The 20,942-nt window shown below is 36.4% G+C and overlaps 1 protein-coding gene and 1 pseudogene across 2 annotated transcripts in view; both read right to left on the bottom strand.

The window, feature by feature from the left end:
- The window catches only part of ATAD2B (ATPase family, AAA domain containing 2B), a 235,328-nt gene that overhangs the window by 85,935 nt on the left and 128,451 nt on the right, over positions 1–20,942 (bottom strand). For both annotated transcript variants that reach the window (XM_006835245.1, XM_006835246.1), the window contains exon 18: positions 14,568–14,754. In XM_006835245.1, coding sequence (XP_006835308.1) covers positions 14,568–14,754 — 187 coding nt within the window. The remainder of the gene's footprint in view (positions 1–14,567; positions 14,755–20,942) is intronic.
- On the bottom strand, positions 3,616–6,462 carry LOC102825162 (annotated as a pseudogene).

Here is a 20,942-nt window from a genome sequence, read left to right as displayed (position 1 = left end):
TAGTCAATAAAGCACAGGTAAACATCTTTCTGGTATTCTCTGCTTTCAGCCAAGATCCATCTGAGTCAGAAATGAAATCCCTCATTCCATGTCCTCTTCTGCATCCAGCTTGAACCTCTAGAAGTTCTCTATCATTCTATGGATGCAGCTATTCTACGTTGTCTTTAATAAAACTTTACTTGCATGGGATACCAATGCTATTGTCCAATGATTTCCACATTCCGTTGGGTTACCTCTCTATGGAATGGGCACAAATACAGATCACTGCTAGTCAGTTGACCAGGCAAATGTCTTCCAAATTTCTTGGTACAGATGAGTGAGTGCCTCCAGTGCTACATTGGTTTGTTGAAAGATTTCAATTTGTATTTCATCAATTCCCAGTGCCTTGTTCTTTGCCAATGCCTTCAATGCACCTTGGCTTTCTTCAGAATTATTGGCTCTTGATTATATGCTACCTCTTAAAATGGTTGAACAGCGACCATTTCTTTTTGGTACAGTGACTCTGTGTATTCCTTCCATTTTTTTCTGATGCTTTCTGCATCATTTAGTATTTTGCCCATGTTGTTGTGTTGTGAAGTGCCGTCAAGTCAGTTCCAACCCATAGCGACCCTGTATAGGGTTTCTGAGGAGCTGATGGTGAGCTTGAACCCACCCCCTTGCAGTTCAAATGGCTTTGCAGTCTGGCGCATTCACCTACAGCGCCACACATAGGATCCTTCAATACCACAAGTCCAGGTTTGAATTTTTTCTTCAATTCCCTCAACTTGAGAAATGCTGAGTGTGTTCTTCCCTTTTGGCTTTCTAACTCCAGGTCTTTGCACATTTTGCTTTAATATTTGACTTTCTCTTCTCACATTGACCTTTGACATTTTCTGTTCAGCTCATGTACCTCCTCACTTCTTCCACTTGCTTTAGTATCTTCACTGGAAAGTAAGCTTCAGAGTCTCTCTGACATCCATTTTGGTCTTTTCTTTCTTGTCTTCTCAGTGACCTTTTGCATTCTTCCTGTATGATGTTCTTGATGTTATCCCACAACTTCTCTGACCTCCAGTCTTTAGTGTCTAATGCGTCATATCTGTTCTTAAAATGATCTCTAAATTCAGGTGGGATATATTCAAGGTCACATTTTGGCTCTCATGGACTTGTTTTAATTTTCTTCAGCTTCAGCCTGAATTTGCATACAAGCAATTGATGATCTGCTTCACAGTTTGTCCCTGGTTTTGTTTTGACTAATAATATGGAGCTTTTCCACTGTCTCTTTCCACAGATGTACTCAATTTGATTTCTGTGTATTCCACCTGATGAGGTCTATGTGTATACTCTTCTTTTATATTGTTTAAAAAGGCATTTGCATTGAAGTCACTGATCTTGCAAAATTCTATCATATGTTATCCAGCATCATTTCTATCACCATGGCCATATTTTCCAACTACTGATCCTTTGTTTGTTTCCAACCTTTGCATTCCAATTGCTCGTAATGATTAATACATCTTGATTGCATGCTTGATCAATATCAGACTGAAGAAATTTGTACAATTCTTCAATTTCATCATCGCTGGCTTTAGTGGTTGGTGTGTAAATCTGAATAATAGTGGTATTTACCTGGTCTTCCTTGTAGGCATATAGACATTTTCCTATCATAGACGGCATTATCCTTCAAGACAGATCTTGAAATGTCCTTTTTGATGATTAATGTGATGCCATTCCTTTTCAGTTTATCATTCCCAGCCTAGTAAACCATGTGACTGTCAGATTCAAAATGGCAAATATCATTCCATTTCAGGTTGCCTAGGATATCAATGTTTATGCATCCCATTTCATTTTTGACAATTTCCAATTTTCCTAGATTCATACTTTGTACACTCCATGTTCCGATTATGAATATTTACAGCTGTTTCTCTTCATTTTGAGTTGTGCTCCATCGAGAAATGAAGGTCCCAAGGGCTTTCTTCCATTTGCATCATCACAGTCAACTCTACTTTGAGGAGGCAGCTCTTCCCCAGTCGCATTTTGAGTGCCTTTCAACCTGAGGGGCTCATCTTCAGGCTCTATATCTGACAGTATTCTGGTGTTCCTCATCATGTTTCAATATTCAATAATCTAGTCTGACAGTGTTCCACTGCTATTCGAAAGGTTTTCAGTGACTAAATATTCAGAAGTAGTCTGTCTCTCCTTTTTTCAAGTCTGTCTTCATCTGGAAGCTCATCTGAAAACTGTCCAGTGTGGTGACCCTATGGGTATTTAAAATACCTGTAGCATAGCTTCCAGAATCACAGCAACACACAAGCTACCACAGTTCAACAAACTGACAGACGAATGGTGGAGTTATCATATAAGGATGAATATATGTGTGTATTAAGTTTCTTTTATACAAAGAGGATCACACTAAGATCAGGAGGTTGATCTGAAACTTGCTGTTTTCACTAACAATATCACTTTCATCTTTCCATAGTCTATTTAAATCTACCTCATTCTTGTTAATGTCTTTACAGTATTCCTTTGTATGTATGCATATACTATAATTAATTTTTAATCAGGTCCTAATTATAGGACATTCAGTTTGTTCTTATGTTTCATTTTGGTTGGTAATTATAGATAATTATTACGACAAATATCATTATATATTCAGCATTTAATACTTAAATCCAACCCATCTTTAGGATAAATTTCTTAATGATAGATTCCTGGATAAAAAGGTGTATATGTACCTAAACTTTTTTTAAAATCATATCATGATTTCTTAGACTTTACTGCTGCTAAGTGCCATGGAGTTGGTTCCAACTCACAGCAATCCTGTATAGGGTTTCCGAGGAGCACCTGGTGAGTCTGAACTGCCAACCTTGTGGTTCAAAACAACTTTGCAGTCCAACACATTATCTTGCAGCACCACACGCTTAATCTTATTAAGTTTATAAAATTTGGCAAAATCAATACTCCCTTCCCTTTTTTGTTGCATGTGTGTGAGGATGTAAGAAACAAACATGGAGAAAGGAAATGAAGTTGAAGAGAGAGAAAGAAAGTGACTGTTTACATGAATGCCTTCACTAAATAAGCAGTGTCGACCAACAAAGTACAAAGCTGACAGCATAGAGAGCTGTCTTCTCACAGGGACTTCTGAAAGTATGAAACAATACAAGTATGAAACAAAACAATTCACGGCACAGCATCATGATTTAGGTTTCCTATTAGGCATGTGTATATTCTTTTTTCTTACTTAAGCTCCAAAGATGACATTATTCACAAGCACTTTTAGCATATCTTTTCAACAAACATGAATTTCATCATTAAAATCAATCTTGGTTAGCAGAAAATACTGTTAGCTGCCATGTAAAGGCCCTTCTTTCAAGTAATTCCTAATTCTGTGCTTAGAACTTCATATCAGAAGGACATGTTACAGGGATTTCTCTTTCAGTTGGGTTTACAACTCATCTATAATACTAAACGTAGATTAAATAAAGACAAACATTGGTTAAATGACTATGTATAATAGCCCTTTGCTATTATAAATCAGCCAATGTCTTTTCCAGGTAGTAGTTATAAATAAATTGTTTCTTTCAATCTTTTTCTTCCCCCATTTCTTTAAAGTCTTTACTGGGATATTTGATATCTTTAACATCACAACTCCAGCACCTTAACACTGGACTGCAGCAGCTATTGAATGAGTGAGCAAGCTTCTTCAGAGAAACATTCTGACATGTTCAGAGTAGTGTTATTTATTCCTGCTGGATGGTACTCAACCAGAGTCTTGCCAATAAGAAGTTCAAAGCGGACAGTATACCCAAACTACACCAATCACAGGTCCAGTTCCTACTGTGAATACTCCAACCTATGGCAGAGAGAATCATACATGGTCTCTATGGCATTGCTACCAACACAGAAATCTTCAACCTTACTCCAGCTGCTAAAATACACAAACAGAATGTGTCCTCAATCTTTCAGTAAAATGTAGTCTGGATTCAAATCATGGCACTCACTATGTAAGGCATCAAGGGTTACCACCACTTCGGATGCCCATCTTTGAATACAGTCCTCTGGGGTGTAAGACCGCTACTTTTTTTTTATCAAGGTCCTCAAAAATCTGATGTATTTCCTGGTCTCCTTCTAGGTTAACTCTCTCCCTTGTTCTTGGAGTCTCTCTGGAATAAAGAAGTCAGCTCCTCTTTAGTCAAATCATCAGCTTAATCTGTAAATTACATTTCTTTGGTTTTTAAATTGTCTGTGTTTGTGTTACATTTATTAACACTTGAGTTGTTGTTGTTGTTGTTAAGTGCCGTCGAGTCGGTTCCGACCCATAGCGACCCTGTACAGGGTTTCCGAGGGTGTAAATCCTTATGGGAGTAGAAAGCCTCATCTTTCTCCCACAGAGCGGCTGGTAGTTTCGAACCGCTGACCTTAAGGTTCGCAGCCCGATTCGTAACCACTACGCTACCAGAGCTCCTTATTAACACTTGAGAGTAGATTCAAAATGTGGAGTAAGTTTTCTTCTGTGTTGTTTGTGGTTAATGCTGACACAATCACTCCAAGTTCCTGGAACATAAGATAAGAGCTTAAAGTGGAGTTAAAATGTCTCCTAAGCAGATAGAACCAACAGTTGCTATAAACAACATTCCCAAGAGTCTCCTGTGTTTCTTTGTTACACTATAGGATTTGAGTCTATGGGATCACTCAATTCCTTGTGGCCTTTTTCTTCATGTGATTGGTATTGGTATTGTTCACTACTGAGCCTGAGGCATAAAGCATCAGGGATTTCTAATGGTTTATTTTCTGTAAAACCTATTATTAGCCTGTAAAAACTTAGTAGATCCCATTGTTGCAGCTTTTTTTGTTGTTGGCTCCAATTCACCACTAAGATCTATTAAAAAATCAGGCCATACTTCATCAATACCACTGACATTTTTAAAAGCAGCATCTTTATTACAACTCCTAGAAGTGTTGTCTCCATCTTGAAGAGGGAAAAAGGATTTTAAGGTTCTGATTTTAGGCAGTACAATTTTTCTGCAAGTACCCAGGCATTCACTGGTGCTATCCTCACTATCCTAAAGAATTCCATGGTGCTATTTTTAGAACAACTGATGAAGTATGTGTTATTGGAGAACTAACTGCCTCTGCATTCAAGGAAGAGCTTCAGATCATGAGATATAAGTTGTGGGCCAAGGCTGTCATAGACAGCAGCAAAAGATGCTAGGAAGTAGTTAACAGCTTTGGCATCTTCAGTGTTCATAAAGGCTCCTCATTGTAAAATCCTGCTTCAATCTTTTCTTGTCCATATTCACTGTATAATGTTGGATAACTAGTAGTACATTCTTTTGAACTTGAATCGGAGACTGGTCATTTTAGAGAGTTATCCCAGCTGTCATCTTCTTATTTGTTATCATCTTGATTTACCATCAAAGGCAGAATTTCAAACATACTACCATCACTTCCTCTGGATTAAAAACTGCTACTTCCCTGAGGAATAGAAGTTGGTTTTTGCAGGTGAATTTCAATAAGTGTAGATTTTTTCACTTCATGGATGTCAAAGCTTTCTTCAGGACTCTTGTTAATTTTGTACCTTTTATTTATACCTTTTGTTTTGCCATGTTCCTGATGCTGAAAAACAAAAAAATATCTCTCAGAGATGATATAATTGTGTAGACACACCATGTTGGACACACAGAAGGGAATGATGGTCTTTCTGTTCCTGCAGCATTCACTCTTTTCCTTAAACCTTTAAAACTGAATGTCTGCTCTATCGTGGTGTCCATTATGAGTAAAACCTTGTCAATCACCCCAAGGACTCTAAAAGCCTTTAGCTTCTTTGAAGATCTCCTTAGGTTCCCAGAGGGCCTTGAGTTCAGTGATGCTGGAGGCTATATGATACAGCATCAAATTGAGATTTTTCCATAAAGGCTGGAGATACTCTCTACCGTCATAAGATACTCCACTGTTCTTCTCTTCACAGCTTCTCAACAGGTAGGGCTTGATTGTCCTTGAACACCTGAATGCCTTCCAGGGGTAAATCAACTCCCTTCCTATAAAATGAGAAGCAGTTTCTGTCTTCTTCCTCTTTCAAAACCAGGTTCACATTCTTACTTTCTCCAAATAATCTCCCTTGTCAAATTTGTGTTTTAAACTGCTAGGAAAGAGGCTATGGTTTTATTATTGCTCTTCTTCTATTTAGTTCTGGTCATTGTCAGAAGCAACAGCCCCTAGAGCTGAAGAATCCAAAGAAAGATTGAAACCAAAAGTTCCAGTATGAGAATTTTGATTGGAAGCCATTCCATCACCTAACTCAGCAAATAATCCACATGAACAGTAAGAGGTACCAGATCACTCTCACTGGAGAAACCCTCTGTACTATATGAAGCAGAGTCATCCGAATAAATTTCAGCAGGACCAATCAATTCAGAACCAACATTTGAAAAAAAAAAAATCTTCAAGTTGTTTACTGTTATAAGAAGCAGAAATGTTTGCAGAGAACTGCAGCAGCAATTTTATTAAATCCTCCAAAAAAAAAAAAAAATTTTTTTTTTTTTTTAAATAAAGGAAACAAATCAGATTGCCAGAAAATTTTTTTGTAAATTTGCCAGAACTCTTTGAATAGTTTCTTAAAGTCACCATGTCTTTTTCATACAATTATCTCCTAGACATTTCTGGACTCCTTCATAAAACAACTTGTGAAGTTACCATATATATCATGTAGCCCCTTGGGTATCACTGTGCCTCGATGACAGTAGAAACGGCCTAGGTCCACACTCTGCATCTTGAGAGAACTATGTCTCCACTGCCTGCCAGTAACCATCAGAGCAACCTTGAGCTACGGCAGGCCCAACTCCAAACCACCTCTCAAAATCATTAAATAAATTTTCATTCACATCGAGGAGTATGAATATCCCAAATCTCTAACTCTGAGTATTAAAAAGTTTTTACAAACCTGATAGTTTTTATTTAAATAATATTTTGTTGTTCAAATTGATTTTTGCATTTTTACTTATAAATAAATGAGGTTAAGGATCGTTCCAAAATTTTATTGGTTGCATTTCCTTTTATTTCTTCTGAAACTGACATGGGCCTATCTTTTGTTCATTTTTATACTGCTTCTACTTAATGATTTTAAGATATTTTTGTATATTCAAGAAATTTGTGCTTAATGTGTTTTATGCCCAAATTATGCCTAATTTTATTTAAAGAAATTTTTTCCCATGTGTGGCTTTAAATTTTCATATGTTCAAATTTGTTCATGTCCAACTTTATAGTTTCTGACATTTGGGTATCACTTAGAATTACTTTTCCATATTCAGAATTAGGAATATATTGGCCTTCTAAATTCTTCCAATACTTTTACAATTATGACAATCTAAAATTTATTTTAGACTTTAGAAAAGTGTAGAAAATCCAGCCTCTCCTTTTCCCAGTTGTCTTAGACTGCTTAATTTAGTAATCCATCTCTTTCACATACTGATATGAATTGTCATCATCACCATCACATACTAAGTCCTCATTTCTGCATGGAGTAAGTATGAATTATCTCTTCTGCTCTATTTCTTTGTCTATCCCTGCACAGGTTCTTGTTGTTGTTGTTGCTGTTAAGTGTCTTCAAGTTGGCGCCAACTCATCAAATTAAAAAATCTGTTAGGGCCTCCCATTACAGTTTTTCTGCTAGAATTTCTCCTTGCTACTCTCACATTTATTTTTTTAGAGGAAATTCAGAATCTTTTTTTAACTTCTGAGTGATTATAACTGGATTGCACTTAATTTATAGATTTAGAGAACACACAGCTTTAAAATACCATCCATTTGTTTTAAAAGCAGTAGCAAAATGATAAACATGATTATAACTACCATTTCCTAAGCACTCACCATGTGCCAAGCCTTTAGATGACCATATGTTAATATTCACAACAGCCTTATATGGTAAGTACCATTATCTCCAACTCATTGAGGAGAAAGAACATTAAGGCTCAACAGACAACTTGCCAAACATCATAAACTAGTTAGTGAAGTAGCTGAGGTATAAATATCGGCAATCTGACTCAAGTTTGCATGCTGAATTAAAGAAGTACAGTATAATAACTGGAGTCCTGGTATGACACTGTAGAGTAAGCACTGGACTGCTAACTGCAAGGCAGGTGGTTCAAATCCACCATCACTATCACTACTTGAAAATCCTATACAGGGTCACTGAGAGTCAGAACCAACTCAACAACAATAATATAATAATTTTAAACAGTGATCTCAGAAGGAGAAAGATGGCTCTCTGCAGCAAGGATATGGAAAACTGGATGAGACAGATAGAGAGGAAGGTCCTGGTACATTGAGCTCCAGAGGGATGGATAGAAAAGTGGATTGAGTGCTTACTGGGAGGCAGAGTCAACGGACACAGCAAGAGAGGAGGTGACTAATAAGCAGAGGCAGCTGATGGAGCCTGCCGCAGCCATGTTAAGAGTTTGTGAACAGCTTCAAAGGCAAGAAAACACATTCACATTGCAGAAACCTACCTATGGCTCGAGGAGATAAAGCTGCAATTCTATTGTCTTTTTTCTGACCAGTGTACAACCCCAGGGAATCTCCGACTTTCCAGGTGGTGAGAGCCACTAGGAGGTTGCAAACCCTGGGGAGGAGTTATATATACTAACACCACTAGAGCAGGCTCTGCTCCAAATCTGCAAAATCAACCCTGGCCAGTCTTGGACTGGCTCTCACTAGGAGAAGGGTTTGATAGATGTGTGGAGTGAGAAGTGGGGGAGGAAAGGTGGTGGGCATCCTTGAGGGCCCACTGGATGCAGCATGGGCATTTTGAACTTTCTCATGAGGCTGTTAAGGTAAGAGGCCAGTAGGTGTTACAGCACACCAATTATTTGGGAAGAGAAAGCCATTGACTTACGTTTTTCACAGTGTGGGCTGTCATTTGTTTGTTTTCCGTATCCATGCATCACACAACAGGGGATAGCAACTTCGGCCACACAACTTAATCACAGTCATGCCTTCTATAACCCCACCAATTGGGAAAAAGACAATACCACTGCTATACACCAGAGCAGCAACTACAACCAACAATGGTGAAATCCACACTTGAATTGAACTGTACAAACAGCAAACAGAGAAGTTCATCTCCTGATCACACACATCAGGAAGCAATTGCAATATACTAACATACATTCACCAACTTAATACAAATACGACAACACCATAATGCCTAGAAGCAGCAGAAAATTTCTATTCACATGAAAAAACAAGGCAGAGTAGCACAAACTATGAATAGGAAGAGCTAGAAAATGCTTTGAAGAAAGAAGAGGCACTATAACTACCTGAAAAAGAATCCAGGAAAATGATATTAAGGTGCATCCAAATGTTTCACAGAAAGGTAGAATTCAGAAAAGCACTACAAGAACAATCAAACAAAATAAAAACAGCATTGGGGACAATACAAATCTACAAACAGAAACCCAAATGATCAATACTAAGATATCAAAAATGGAGCACTGAAAGGACAAGGACGGAATTGAATCAAAGGAAGCCAATTAGCCAGCTTGACGATAAATCTCACAATACTAGCAAACTAGAAGAATAATCAGAAAAAAGAATTAAAAACACACACAAAAATGCCTAAGATTCATGTGGGACAATATGAAAAAGAATAATATATGGGTGATCAGAATTCCAAAACAGGAAAAGCCAAAGAAAACCACAGAAAAGACAGTCAAAGAGCTGCTAGAAAAAATTTTCCTAACACCATGAAAAATTAGATGATGAGATGATGAACGAACCAGGCCCTAAAAAAATCACCTAAACATATCATCATCAAACTCTCCAAAATCAAAGACAAGGAAAGAATCCTGAAAGCAGCTTAGGAAAAACGAAATGTTACCTACAAAAGGAAACTAATAAGATTAAGTTCTGAGTTCTCAGCAGAAACCATGCAGGTGAGAAGGCAATGGGGAGACATACACAAAACTCTGAAAGAAAACAACTGCCAACCTAGAATCATATACCCAGCAAAACTGCCCCTCAAATACATTTCCAGATAAACAAATTAAAGAAATTTATCAATAACAAAAAAACAAACAAACAAAAAAGCCAACTGTAGGGAGTCCTTTGGACTGTGAACCAACAACAGCAGACAACAACCAAAGATTGAAATACATGGTAGCACTACGCAAAATTCAATACAGATCTAGAAGTATCCAGAGTAAAACAAAACTTAGTACCCCATACCAGGAAAAACAAAGCATGGAAAATGGAACCTGAGCCCTGGGGACTCCTAGCAATGGGCTGAAGCGGGAGTTCCAAAGAGACCGGGAAGTACAACCACGTAATCATCATTCTTGTCCACCAGCCTATCCTTCATGTGCGACACAAGCAGGAGCAGTGCTGCCACTGCATCCTCTACCACAGTCCCGTTTTCTCATGTATGTCATCTTCATCGTGGGAAGCTCAGTTTTTAAATTATCCCAATGGATGCAGACAGTGATGCTGCATTGGTTATTTTAATTACAAATGTAGTCTGTGTTTTTAAAACAAGATGCTATTTGAACTTAAGGAAGACTGCTTTGGAGGGAGCAAATGTAATTTTTAAGTGTGATGTTGGAAAAGTATTAATGAAGCTTATAAACCTACAATTTGGTCCTCAGGAAAAATTCTTTGCTCTGGAGCAACAAGTAAAGAAGTAGCTAAATTTAGTGCCAGACATTTAGCCCACAGTCTGTAGAAACTATGTTTTCAGGTAATATTTACATACGTTAAAGATGTTAACGTTTCGGCAGTGCCATCTGAAATCCATCTACCAGAATGTACAAAGACCAAAAGACCTCATGTCAGTTACGAACCTGAACTGCATCCTGCAGTGTTATTGAATAAAATCCCCATGAGCTACATTACATATTTTTTTCAACAGGAAGTAAGAGGGCTCAATGTAAACGTGGTTTCTACTGCTATGGAACAGATTTGCCCATTTGTGTTTGAAAGCAGGCAAGAAATTTTATAATTCATCACTTCATTGGTTAGGATCCCTAACTGAGCACCTTTTAACACCTGCAGTACACTGAGCTCAAAACAAAAGCAAAACTGGAAGAACAGTAGCTGAGGAAAGGGACTCTCTTATTCATTCACAGCTGCAGTGTAAGCTCCAGTCTCTTTTGGATTTTATTTCAAATTTTGCTGTAATATAAAAAAGGAACTTTATAAGACATGGCATTGCTACTTTTACAAAAGGACATTCTATTTGTTTTCACAGTAATTCTCATGTCCTTATAAGCAGAGGTGTCCCGGTATGCACTACCTTAAGTTGTTTCATTATTGTCATTGTTATTCTACTTCTTTCTCCCAGTTTGAACTAACGTGTTTTATTTGTAAATAGTCTTTTACAGTTTTGTATGCTGAATATGGGCACAATGAAGCTGTGAAAATTATCTTTGTCAATTATATGTGCACAAATAAAAGTTTGAAAAGATCTCTCTTCAAATCCATTCAAGAACTTTTATTTCCACCTTTTATTGTAATAAAAATTGTATTCATACATTTTTTAAATCTATGCAAGCTTCGATTTTTGCTAAAGTGTATTTGTTTCTCTTTGAAGTGTACTTTGTTATGTACATAACATGTATATTTGTTGTTGTTGTTGTTAAGTGCCATCGAGTCGGGTCCGACCCATAGCGACCCTGTACATGTATATAGTATCTCTTTAATGCTCTGCTACCAAATATCAAACAGAAATTTGTTTCTTGCAGTTCAGAAACACAAACATGTACATAAAATGGATGGAGCCAGATTAGAAATTTATACAAAAGCATAACATGTTAACATACGTTATTTAACTTAATATGATAGAAATGTTAAGTAACTTTTGAAAGATAAGAAAACTAGTTTTTAATAAGAAACACCTATACACAAGATGGATTATGAGCAAAAAACTGTGATGGATTGTGCCTTACATGTACCTTTGTTATTCTGGAAATACTCAATTCTAGTTACTGAGCTGAGGTTCTTAACTCATTAAACTTTAGTTAGTGCTCCAGGCTACGTTAAGACTCTGGTCAGAACTTCGTAACACTGTGTTGTTTTAACAAGAAGTAGCCACCTAGAAGCTGCCTCTGTGCCACAGTACAATTACAAGATAGTTCAACTTGAATTTGAAATCCATTTGTGAGATGTCTTTCCCTTGCCATGTCTTATTAAGTGAAACTAAAGAGTGACTATTCAGTATAGTATAGAAAGTGGGACTGCTACTCTCAATGCTATAATAAATGCATTGGGGGGGTGAGGAGGGACAAAACCACAAAACTTAAAAGTTTTTCATTTATTCAATTGTCCTTTCTCTACTGACTGTTTATTTCTTAATTAATTCTAAGGTATACCAATAAGCTATTTAAATGGAACCTCTTCTTTCATTAGATTTCTAATTTTTTGTCTGGTTAAACAAAAATGATTGATTTAGAACAGTCAACTTGAAATTGCCACCTTAAGAAATGTCCCTATTGTCCCTCACAAAGTTTTAGTTGATACTCAACTTTTCCAAATAATCATAGCCCAGGCAAAGTTTTCTACTTTCAATACATCCTTTCCAATAGTTACCTCTTACAATGTCTAACTGTATTATTCAATAATGGCATATTTACTCTTTGATGTGGTATTAAAATCCACTTGTAATCTTTTCTTTATGATCATTGCCTAAAAGATACAGTTTTCTTAACATTTCTTTGAAAGGTTTGACATTGTTTTTGCTAACTTTGTAGCTTTCCTTCTTTTTCTATTCAAATAGTATCAGAATTATCTAGTTTAAATAGCATCAGAATTATCTTACCCTCTACCTGTAAAACTGTCGGTATTTAATGCTTTTTTGACACAGGCTCAATTTCTTCTTCCACAGCTAGTGTCTGCTTTATAGTCTACCTCCTAATGTCAATTTTTAAAATTTATGTTTTCCTACAAAATCACTTAGATTTATTTTAAGTGGTACTAAATAATTCTCTGTATTTACATATAATCTAGAATGTATCACTAAAAGGGAAAAATATGAGCAAACATTATTAGAAAACATTCAGTAAGGATGAATTTAAATATATAAAATGTGGATCAAAATGCAAGTATATACCTTTTTATTCAGGCCATAAACATTAAAAATAAATCTTAAAGTAAGGGGTTATTTAAATAGTGAAACATTGCTAGCAGAAGAGTCCCTGAATGGTACAAATGGTTAAGCAGTCACTTATTAACCAAAGGTGCTTTGGAAGAAAGGTCTGGTGATCTGCTCTGGAAGTCTCAGGCTTAAAAATCCTAAGTAGGACAATTCTATTTAAGTAACATATGATGGGGTCATAAGTCAAAAGTGATTCTATGGCAACTGGTCTGGTTGGATGTTAGGATATACTCAGGAAATTCTATGTAAAACTCAAAGTAAAGAGAGAATTGTAGAAAGATTCAGAAATCACAACACTGAAAACAGTATCAGAAAAAACAAAAGAAACTACCTTTCTACAATGCTTAATACAAGATACAAGATACCACAATTTTGGGAGAGGGGAACACATTAATGCAAGTATCGCAAGTAAATCCCATGAATTCACTTTAGAAATTGTACACAACAGAAGGATCCCATGCCCTAATATTAAAATGCATAATAACCAGCAAAAAGTTAATATTCATATTGCCATTCTTATAACACACCAAAACATATGGGGTAGAGCAAACACATTGCTCAGAGGGAAATCAATAGTGATGAATGTCTACATTACAAAAAGAAGAAAGATCTCAAGCTAATATTCTAACTTTACAACTCAAAGAACTAGAAAATCAAGCCCTAAGCTGCCAGATAAAAGGAAATAATGAAGATCAGAGCAAAGATAAATGAACTAGAGACCAGAAAAATGATTAGCTAAATGAGAAGTTGTTTCTATTTTAAATGTCAGTAACATAAACAAAGTTCTAGCTAGACAGACAAAAACAGAAGATGCAAATAAACTAAAATCAGAAATAAGAGTAGAAACATTACAACTGAATCTACAGAAATAAAAGAGATCATAAGTAAGTATGCTGAAAGTCAGACAACTTAGATAAAATGGACAAATTACTACAAATACATAGTACCATTCTTTAAAAAAATCACATCTATACATACTATGCACTTACACTTAATCTTTACCAGGATCTATAGCAGTAAGGAGCTCTGGTAGCGTAGTGGTTATGAGTCAGGCTGCTAACCTCAAGGTTGGTAGTTCGAAATTACCAGTCGTTCCACGGTAGAAAAATGAGGCTTTCTGCTCCCATAAAGATTTATTGCCTCGGAAACCCTACACAGGGTCACTATGAGTCAGAACCAACTCCACGATACTTAACAACAACAATAGCAGTAAGAGAAAGAATCCTGGTGGCACAATGCTCAGCTGTTAACCAAAAAGTCAGCAGTTCAAACCTACCACATACTCAGGCATTAAAGATGTAAGCAACTTGCTCCCACAAACATTACAGCCTTGAAAACCCTATGGAGCAGCTCTACTCTGCTTATAGGGAAGCTATGAGTTGGAATTGACTCAACGGCAATAGGCTTTTTGAAAGCAGTAAGATGGAAAACTCTGATGTGTTTATAAACCTACCTGTGCACAAGATTCTTCAGGTGTTTTGGCACTAACTGAATAAAGTGCTGGGAGATCTAGTCTGTGCACAGAGAATTTTTCTAGTGTGTGCAAAAGTGCTGGAGCAAGGTGAGAAGTTTGACCTGAGCCTCGTTCTCCAGACAGCAATAATCTTGGCCTGTAAGAGGTTGGCTGGTGGTATGGTGACCTGCAATACACATAAAACAAAATTATTTCAAAACCACACATTCTGCATGGCAATATTAAATACTACATAAGTTATTTATACTAAAAGAGCATAATTCCAAGTTTACAGAACTTTTTAATCTTTCATATATTTTTAAGTACAGCTTTTAATTAATTAATTATGGTTCGAAAATGCCGATACCTCTGTATTTATATTCTGTGACCATATAAATAACCAAAATGTCAGAGTATAAAAATCAATCCTAAAACAAAAATCAAAATACCTGAGTATATATCCTACTATACAATATATATTATTACCATGAAAAATGCTTCACACACTAAGCATCACTTAATAAATTAGCCAAGGTCAAATGTTAAGAACCCTAGTTATCCAATAAAAAAGCTTACCTGACGATTACTTAAAGTGTAGAACATTTCAATGACAAAATTTGTTTTAAAATATTAAAACTGTACGTACCCTAATACATAATAGCTAAAAGCTTACACAAAACATCAGTTTAGGAAAATATAATAAACCAAACTCAACTTGTATTCAACTTGCCCACAACTTGTATACAGCATCATTACAATGATAAATGAAATCTATCTACTATGTTGATAGCACTGTCTTGGAATTTCTAGGCAATGCAATAAGGATGAAGCAAATTTAAAATGGAATTAGTGGAAAGGAACAGGGGAAAAAAACTGTTATTAGTAAAAAAAAAATATGATTATCCATTAGAAAATACAAAAGAATCAACTAATAATTATTACGTAAGCAAAGTATCAAGACTAAGAAAAATTAGAAAAATCAATATATTTTGTAAACACCATTAATGAGCAACTGAATATATAATTAAGGAAATGAGTTCCTATCCAAATTGCAAAAACAATACAAAATTTGAAACTAACAATCTTATCAAGAAAAGAATCAAACTATATAAATTATACAAAGATGACAATTCTTAACACATATATTTTGTACATTTAAATGACCCTCAACGCTGTCTGAAAGAATAATCAAGTAAAAACACCAAGACAGCTTTGGAAAAGATTGCTAATTCCAATTTTATCTAATTCAAATATGTATTAGTGATAAGCACTTTATTCAGATTTCTTATGAAACTTGCTTTAACAATTCTATAAAATATATACTATCATTTCACTAACTACATTAAGAAACCAAAACTCAAAGGGGTTAGGTATATGTTCAAGATTATACAATAAGCTATTGGAGTGCTAATTCTAATTCAGGTCCTATGATTGCAAAGTCCAAGATATGAACCACTATAGAGAGAGACTTGCCCTAACTGATATTAAAACATATTTCTTTAAATATTATAAAACAATAATTATTAATAGAATTAACAATATAAGCACAAATAATTGGAACAGAACAGGCATCTAAGGAAATCATGCTGGTGGTGGTTATGTGCCGTGGAGTCGATTCCGACTCACAGCAACCCTGTACAGGGTTTCCGAGGCTATAAATCTTTACAGGAGCAGAAAACCTCATCTTTCTCCTGTGGAACAGCTAGTAGTTTCAAACCGCTGACCTTAAGGTTCCCAGCCCGATTCGTAACCACTACGCTACCAGAGCTCCTTAAGGAAATCATAAAAATAAAAAATTACATCTCTAAGTTGTTGCTATTAAGTGCTATCGAGTCAATTCTGACTCATAGAAACCCTGCATAGGGTTTCCAAGGAGAAACTGGTAGATTTGAACTACCAATCTTGTGGCTGACAATCACACCAGGATAATAATAAGGACTTTGTAAACACAGAAATAAGAAAACAACAAAAGATTTTTAATTTTTCTTCAATGATTTTTAATTCATAAAATTCTAAAAACCTACATTTCAATTAAATAATCAAAAATTGAATGGTGGATAATTTGCTACAGATAAGGAAAAAAAGAGGGGCGGTTTGAGATTCTTAATATATTATTTAAAACCTTGTTACATAGTATTTGGAGTCCTGGTATGGCGCTGTGGGTTAATGCACTGTACTGTAAAATCAGTTTGAACCACAAGGTGACCAGTTCAAGCTTACCAACTGCTCCTTGGAAACTCTATATAGGGTCATTATGGGTTGGAACTAACTTGACAGCACTTAATAACATAATATTTAAAAATAACACCCCTATGAACAAAGAACATAAAAAAAAAAAAATACAAAACTAAATTTAAAGTACATACCAAACATTTTTTAAATGTTCACTCATTCAACAAACATTTGTACAATGTCTCATATGCTGAATACCCCAACCTTAGGTATCCAAACCACCACATGTCTGTCAGTGTATTATACTGTGGTTCTTTGTGTTGTGTATTGCTATGATGCTGGAAGACAAGCTACCAATATTTTAAATACCACCACCAAGGCCACCCATGGTGAACGGGTTTCAGTGGAGCTTCCATACCGAAACAGACTAGAAGAAGAAGCAGTGGACTACTTCTAGAAGGTTAGCCACTGAAAACTTTATGAATGGTAGTGGAACATTGTGTGATATAGTGCTAGAAGATGAGTCCCCCGGGTTGGAGGACACTCAAAATAGGGCTGGGGGAAAGCTGCCCTCCTCAAAGTAGAGTTGACTTTATTGACATGGATGGAACAAAACTTTTAGGATCTTCATTTGCTATATGTGGCACAAATCAAAATGAGAAGAAACAGTTGCAAACATCAATTCAAAATTAAAACAAGGAAAGTACAAAGTATAATCCAGGAAAACTTGAAGTCATAAAAATTGGAATGTAATACTTTAAGATAAATATATCCAAAGCATTTCATACGGTGGAGGGTCAGAAAAAAGAGGAAGACCCCAACAAGATGCATTGGCCAAGTAGCAGCATCGATGGACTCAAGCGTGGCAACAACAGTGAGGCTGGCCCAGGATCGGGCAGTGTTTCGTTCTGTTGTGCATAGGGTCGCTATGAATCGGTACCAACTCAATGGCACCTAACAACAACAACAACAAAAGTGAGCTGAATGGGACTAGTATTGACTATTCTGAATAAAACAACCATATGGAGTCCTGTTGTGGTGCTGCAGGATAAGCACTGAACTGTAAGGTCATCTTGAACCAACGTGGTAGTTCAAACCCACCAGCTACTCCTCAGAAACCCTATACAGGGTAGCTAAGAGTTGGAACTGACTTGATGGCATTTAACAACAACATGGTGTACTATGCTGAGAATGACAAATACAAAAGGAATGGCATTGCATTCATTTCACAAAGCATTTCAAGATCTTGAAGTGCGGTGCTGTCTGTGACAGGAAAATATCCATATACCTACAAGAAAGATCAGTGGTTCAAATTTACATACCAAAGACTAAAGCCAATGATGAAGAACCAGAATAACTTCAAAACATAGCTTGAGAAAACAAAGTCAAATATTATAATGAAATGTGAAAAGACCTGAAATTCAGTTCTGCTATGCATAGGGTCACTATAAATTGGAACCAACTCGACAGTGTCTAACAACAACATATAGATCATACAAATAATTTCTTTTAGAAATTTGAGAAATATAAAGACAAACACACTGGGGTTGGGATGGGAAAGAGGGATGGAGAATCAGAAAACAAATAGCCTGGTAACTCATGATCAAAGTTTAGAATTTATATTGAATGCAATGGGGAAGAATTAAGTTCCTTAACCAAGAAGAGTGGAATAACTGAATACATGATAACTCTAGTCAATGCTGTTGTCGTTAAAAAAGCAAATTAAGGACTTCCAGCAAGATGGCAGACATGCTATACAGACCATCTGCAACAGAGATATAAGAGATGATATGAAACAGATGATAATCCTGGAACCATGAGCTTCAGAGGAAAGGAGAGAGAAGTGGATTGAGTACTGACTAGGAGAAAAAGCTAAACAAGAGCAGTGAGAAGGACAGTGACAAGTGAACAGTAGCCTGGTTTTACTAGGTAGGAAGAGCTGAACTCTTACTATCAGCATTGGATATACACAGTGCCTTGATGGTGTAGAAGTACTTGGGTGATTGAGGAGGAGAACGGTATGATTCTCTCTTGTTTCCCACATTGCCCTGGTGACCAGAGGTGTTGCCAGCTCCCCCAACTGCATAGCCCCTGTTCTACCAGAGATCTGAGTCATAATGTTGTGAGTAATGCACCAGATACACCACCCCAGTGCTCAGAGGCTGATGAATTCTGCTTCTGTAGATCTGTAATGCTTGCAGAGTCCGTCCCTGGCCAGCCTTAGAGTAACAGGAAATCTCATAACCAATCGCATAACCTATCCCAGCTGCCAACTTAGCCTGAAAGAGTTCCTATGGGAACAGAGTCTGCACAAACTACATCCAGAGTAGGTACACTGCACATACACAATACCTAAGGCTACAAGAACTCCATCTAGGACCACGTACCCCACCCCAGCATCCCTACCCCTACCATCCTTGAGACCCTTGGCTGACAGTAGTCCCCACAGTTTTCTCTTCTCTGAGTCCAGATCCTTTTAGTTTTTTCTATTCATTGTTTTTCTTTTTTCTATCTCCTTCACTTTTCCTCCCCTTGTTTTTATTGTTTTCTTATCCGATTTTCCTTCTTCTTCTCTTCTTCTGTTTCTCTTTTCCTTTCTCTTGATTTTCCTTTGTTATTCTCGTCTCTCTTTTCTTTGTACTTCTCCAGATTCTTTGTCTTTTTTGTTGTAGTTATTTATTTTCTCTCTTATTTTTCTCTTTTGCCATTTTATTTTCCCTTGTCATTTTTTTTTAAGTTATTATATCCTTCTTTATTGTTACAGCTTGTTGGGGTTTTTTTTCTCCTTTATCATTTTCTATTTTTGTTGTGTTTTTTTTTTTTCTCTGTATGTTGCCCAACCAGCAAGAGGCAGCAACCATGTCCATGAAGTCCAGCCAAATGCTTCCATTCCTTAATGATACCCACCAGGATGAAGGAAGTAAGTGCTTAAAAACACACTAACATGCTAACATCAATTATATACAAACACAAGCATACCACACTATTTCAAATACTGTTAACTGATGGTACATGGAGGGGATTATAATCAATGTAATGAAACAAGGTATATGATTTGTTGAATGTAAAACTGATGCTATATCCTGTAAACTTTCACTCTATCCACAATAAAAACCTTAAAAAAAAAAAAACACCAAACAGCCACAGCTGGCCCTAAACTTTTTTATCACTAGGAAAAAAGCCTAAACAGGGATTGTGGAGTGGGACAGGCAGACTAAAATGGAAATAGACCAAAAATTAAATCCTGACTTATGTTACAATGACCAAGAGTGGCATTTTGAAATTTCTCAGAAAGGAGAGTGAAAAGGGAAGTCCAACTCCTGATCACATCTACCTGGAGGCAATCAGAAACCATAAGAAATACCAAATACACACCCATCTAAGAATTAAGTCCACAGATAACTCCTTTATATGCACAAAAAACAGAAACAGATGACCATACCAACTCATGTCCAGAAATTAGTAAAGTGACTGAGGCAAATGAGCTGGAAGTAGACCTGTACTCCAAACTAGAAGATGGGCAGGCTTTGGAAATGTCTAAGAAAGAATTCAGAAAAATGATTATAAAACGTATCCAAACATAGAAGCCAGGATTAGTGAGCTAGAAGATAAATCTCTCAACACTACTAAGATAGAAGAGCAAACACAAAAAAGGATAAAAAAAAAAAACCTGTAGAAGGCCTAAGATTCATATTGGACAACATGAACAGGTATAACACTTAAGAATTATCGGCATTTTGGAACAGGAAGAATCACACATGTCTAGAGGAGATCGTTGAAGAGCTGCTGGAAGAAACTTTCCTAACATCCTGAAAAGTGAAAAGATAAGCATTCAAGAAGCTCAACAAACCCCAGGATGGATAGACCCTAAAAGACAATCACCAAATAACATAATCAAGCTCTCAAAATTAAAGATAAGGACAGAATTCTGGAAGCAGCTAGGGAAAAAAGAAGTGAAACATACAAAGGCAAGCAAATCAGATTAAACTTGGATCTCTCAACAGAAACCATGCAGACAAGAAGGTAATAGGAGACATATATCAAACCCTGAAAGAAAAAAAAACTGCCAACCAAGTATCACCTTCCCAGCAAAGCTGTCAATATAATATGATGGTGTAGTCAAAACATCCCAGGGAAAACAGAAGCTAAGGGATTTTGACAAAGCCAACCCTGCTATGAAAAGCATCCTAAAGGAAGTTCTGT

Source organism: Chrysochloris asiatica, unplaced genomic scaffold, assembly GCF_000296735.1.
Source record: "Chrysochloris asiatica unplaced genomic scaffold, ChrAsi1.0 scaffold00016, whole genome shotgun sequence".
In the NCBI taxonomy this organism is placed as follows: Eukaryota; Metazoa; Chordata; class Mammalia; order Afrosoricida; family Chrysochloridae; genus Chrysochloris; species Chrysochloris asiatica.
The sequence above is the reverse complement of the archived record's forward strand: the minus strand, read 5'-3'. Positions and strand labels throughout refer to the sequence as shown.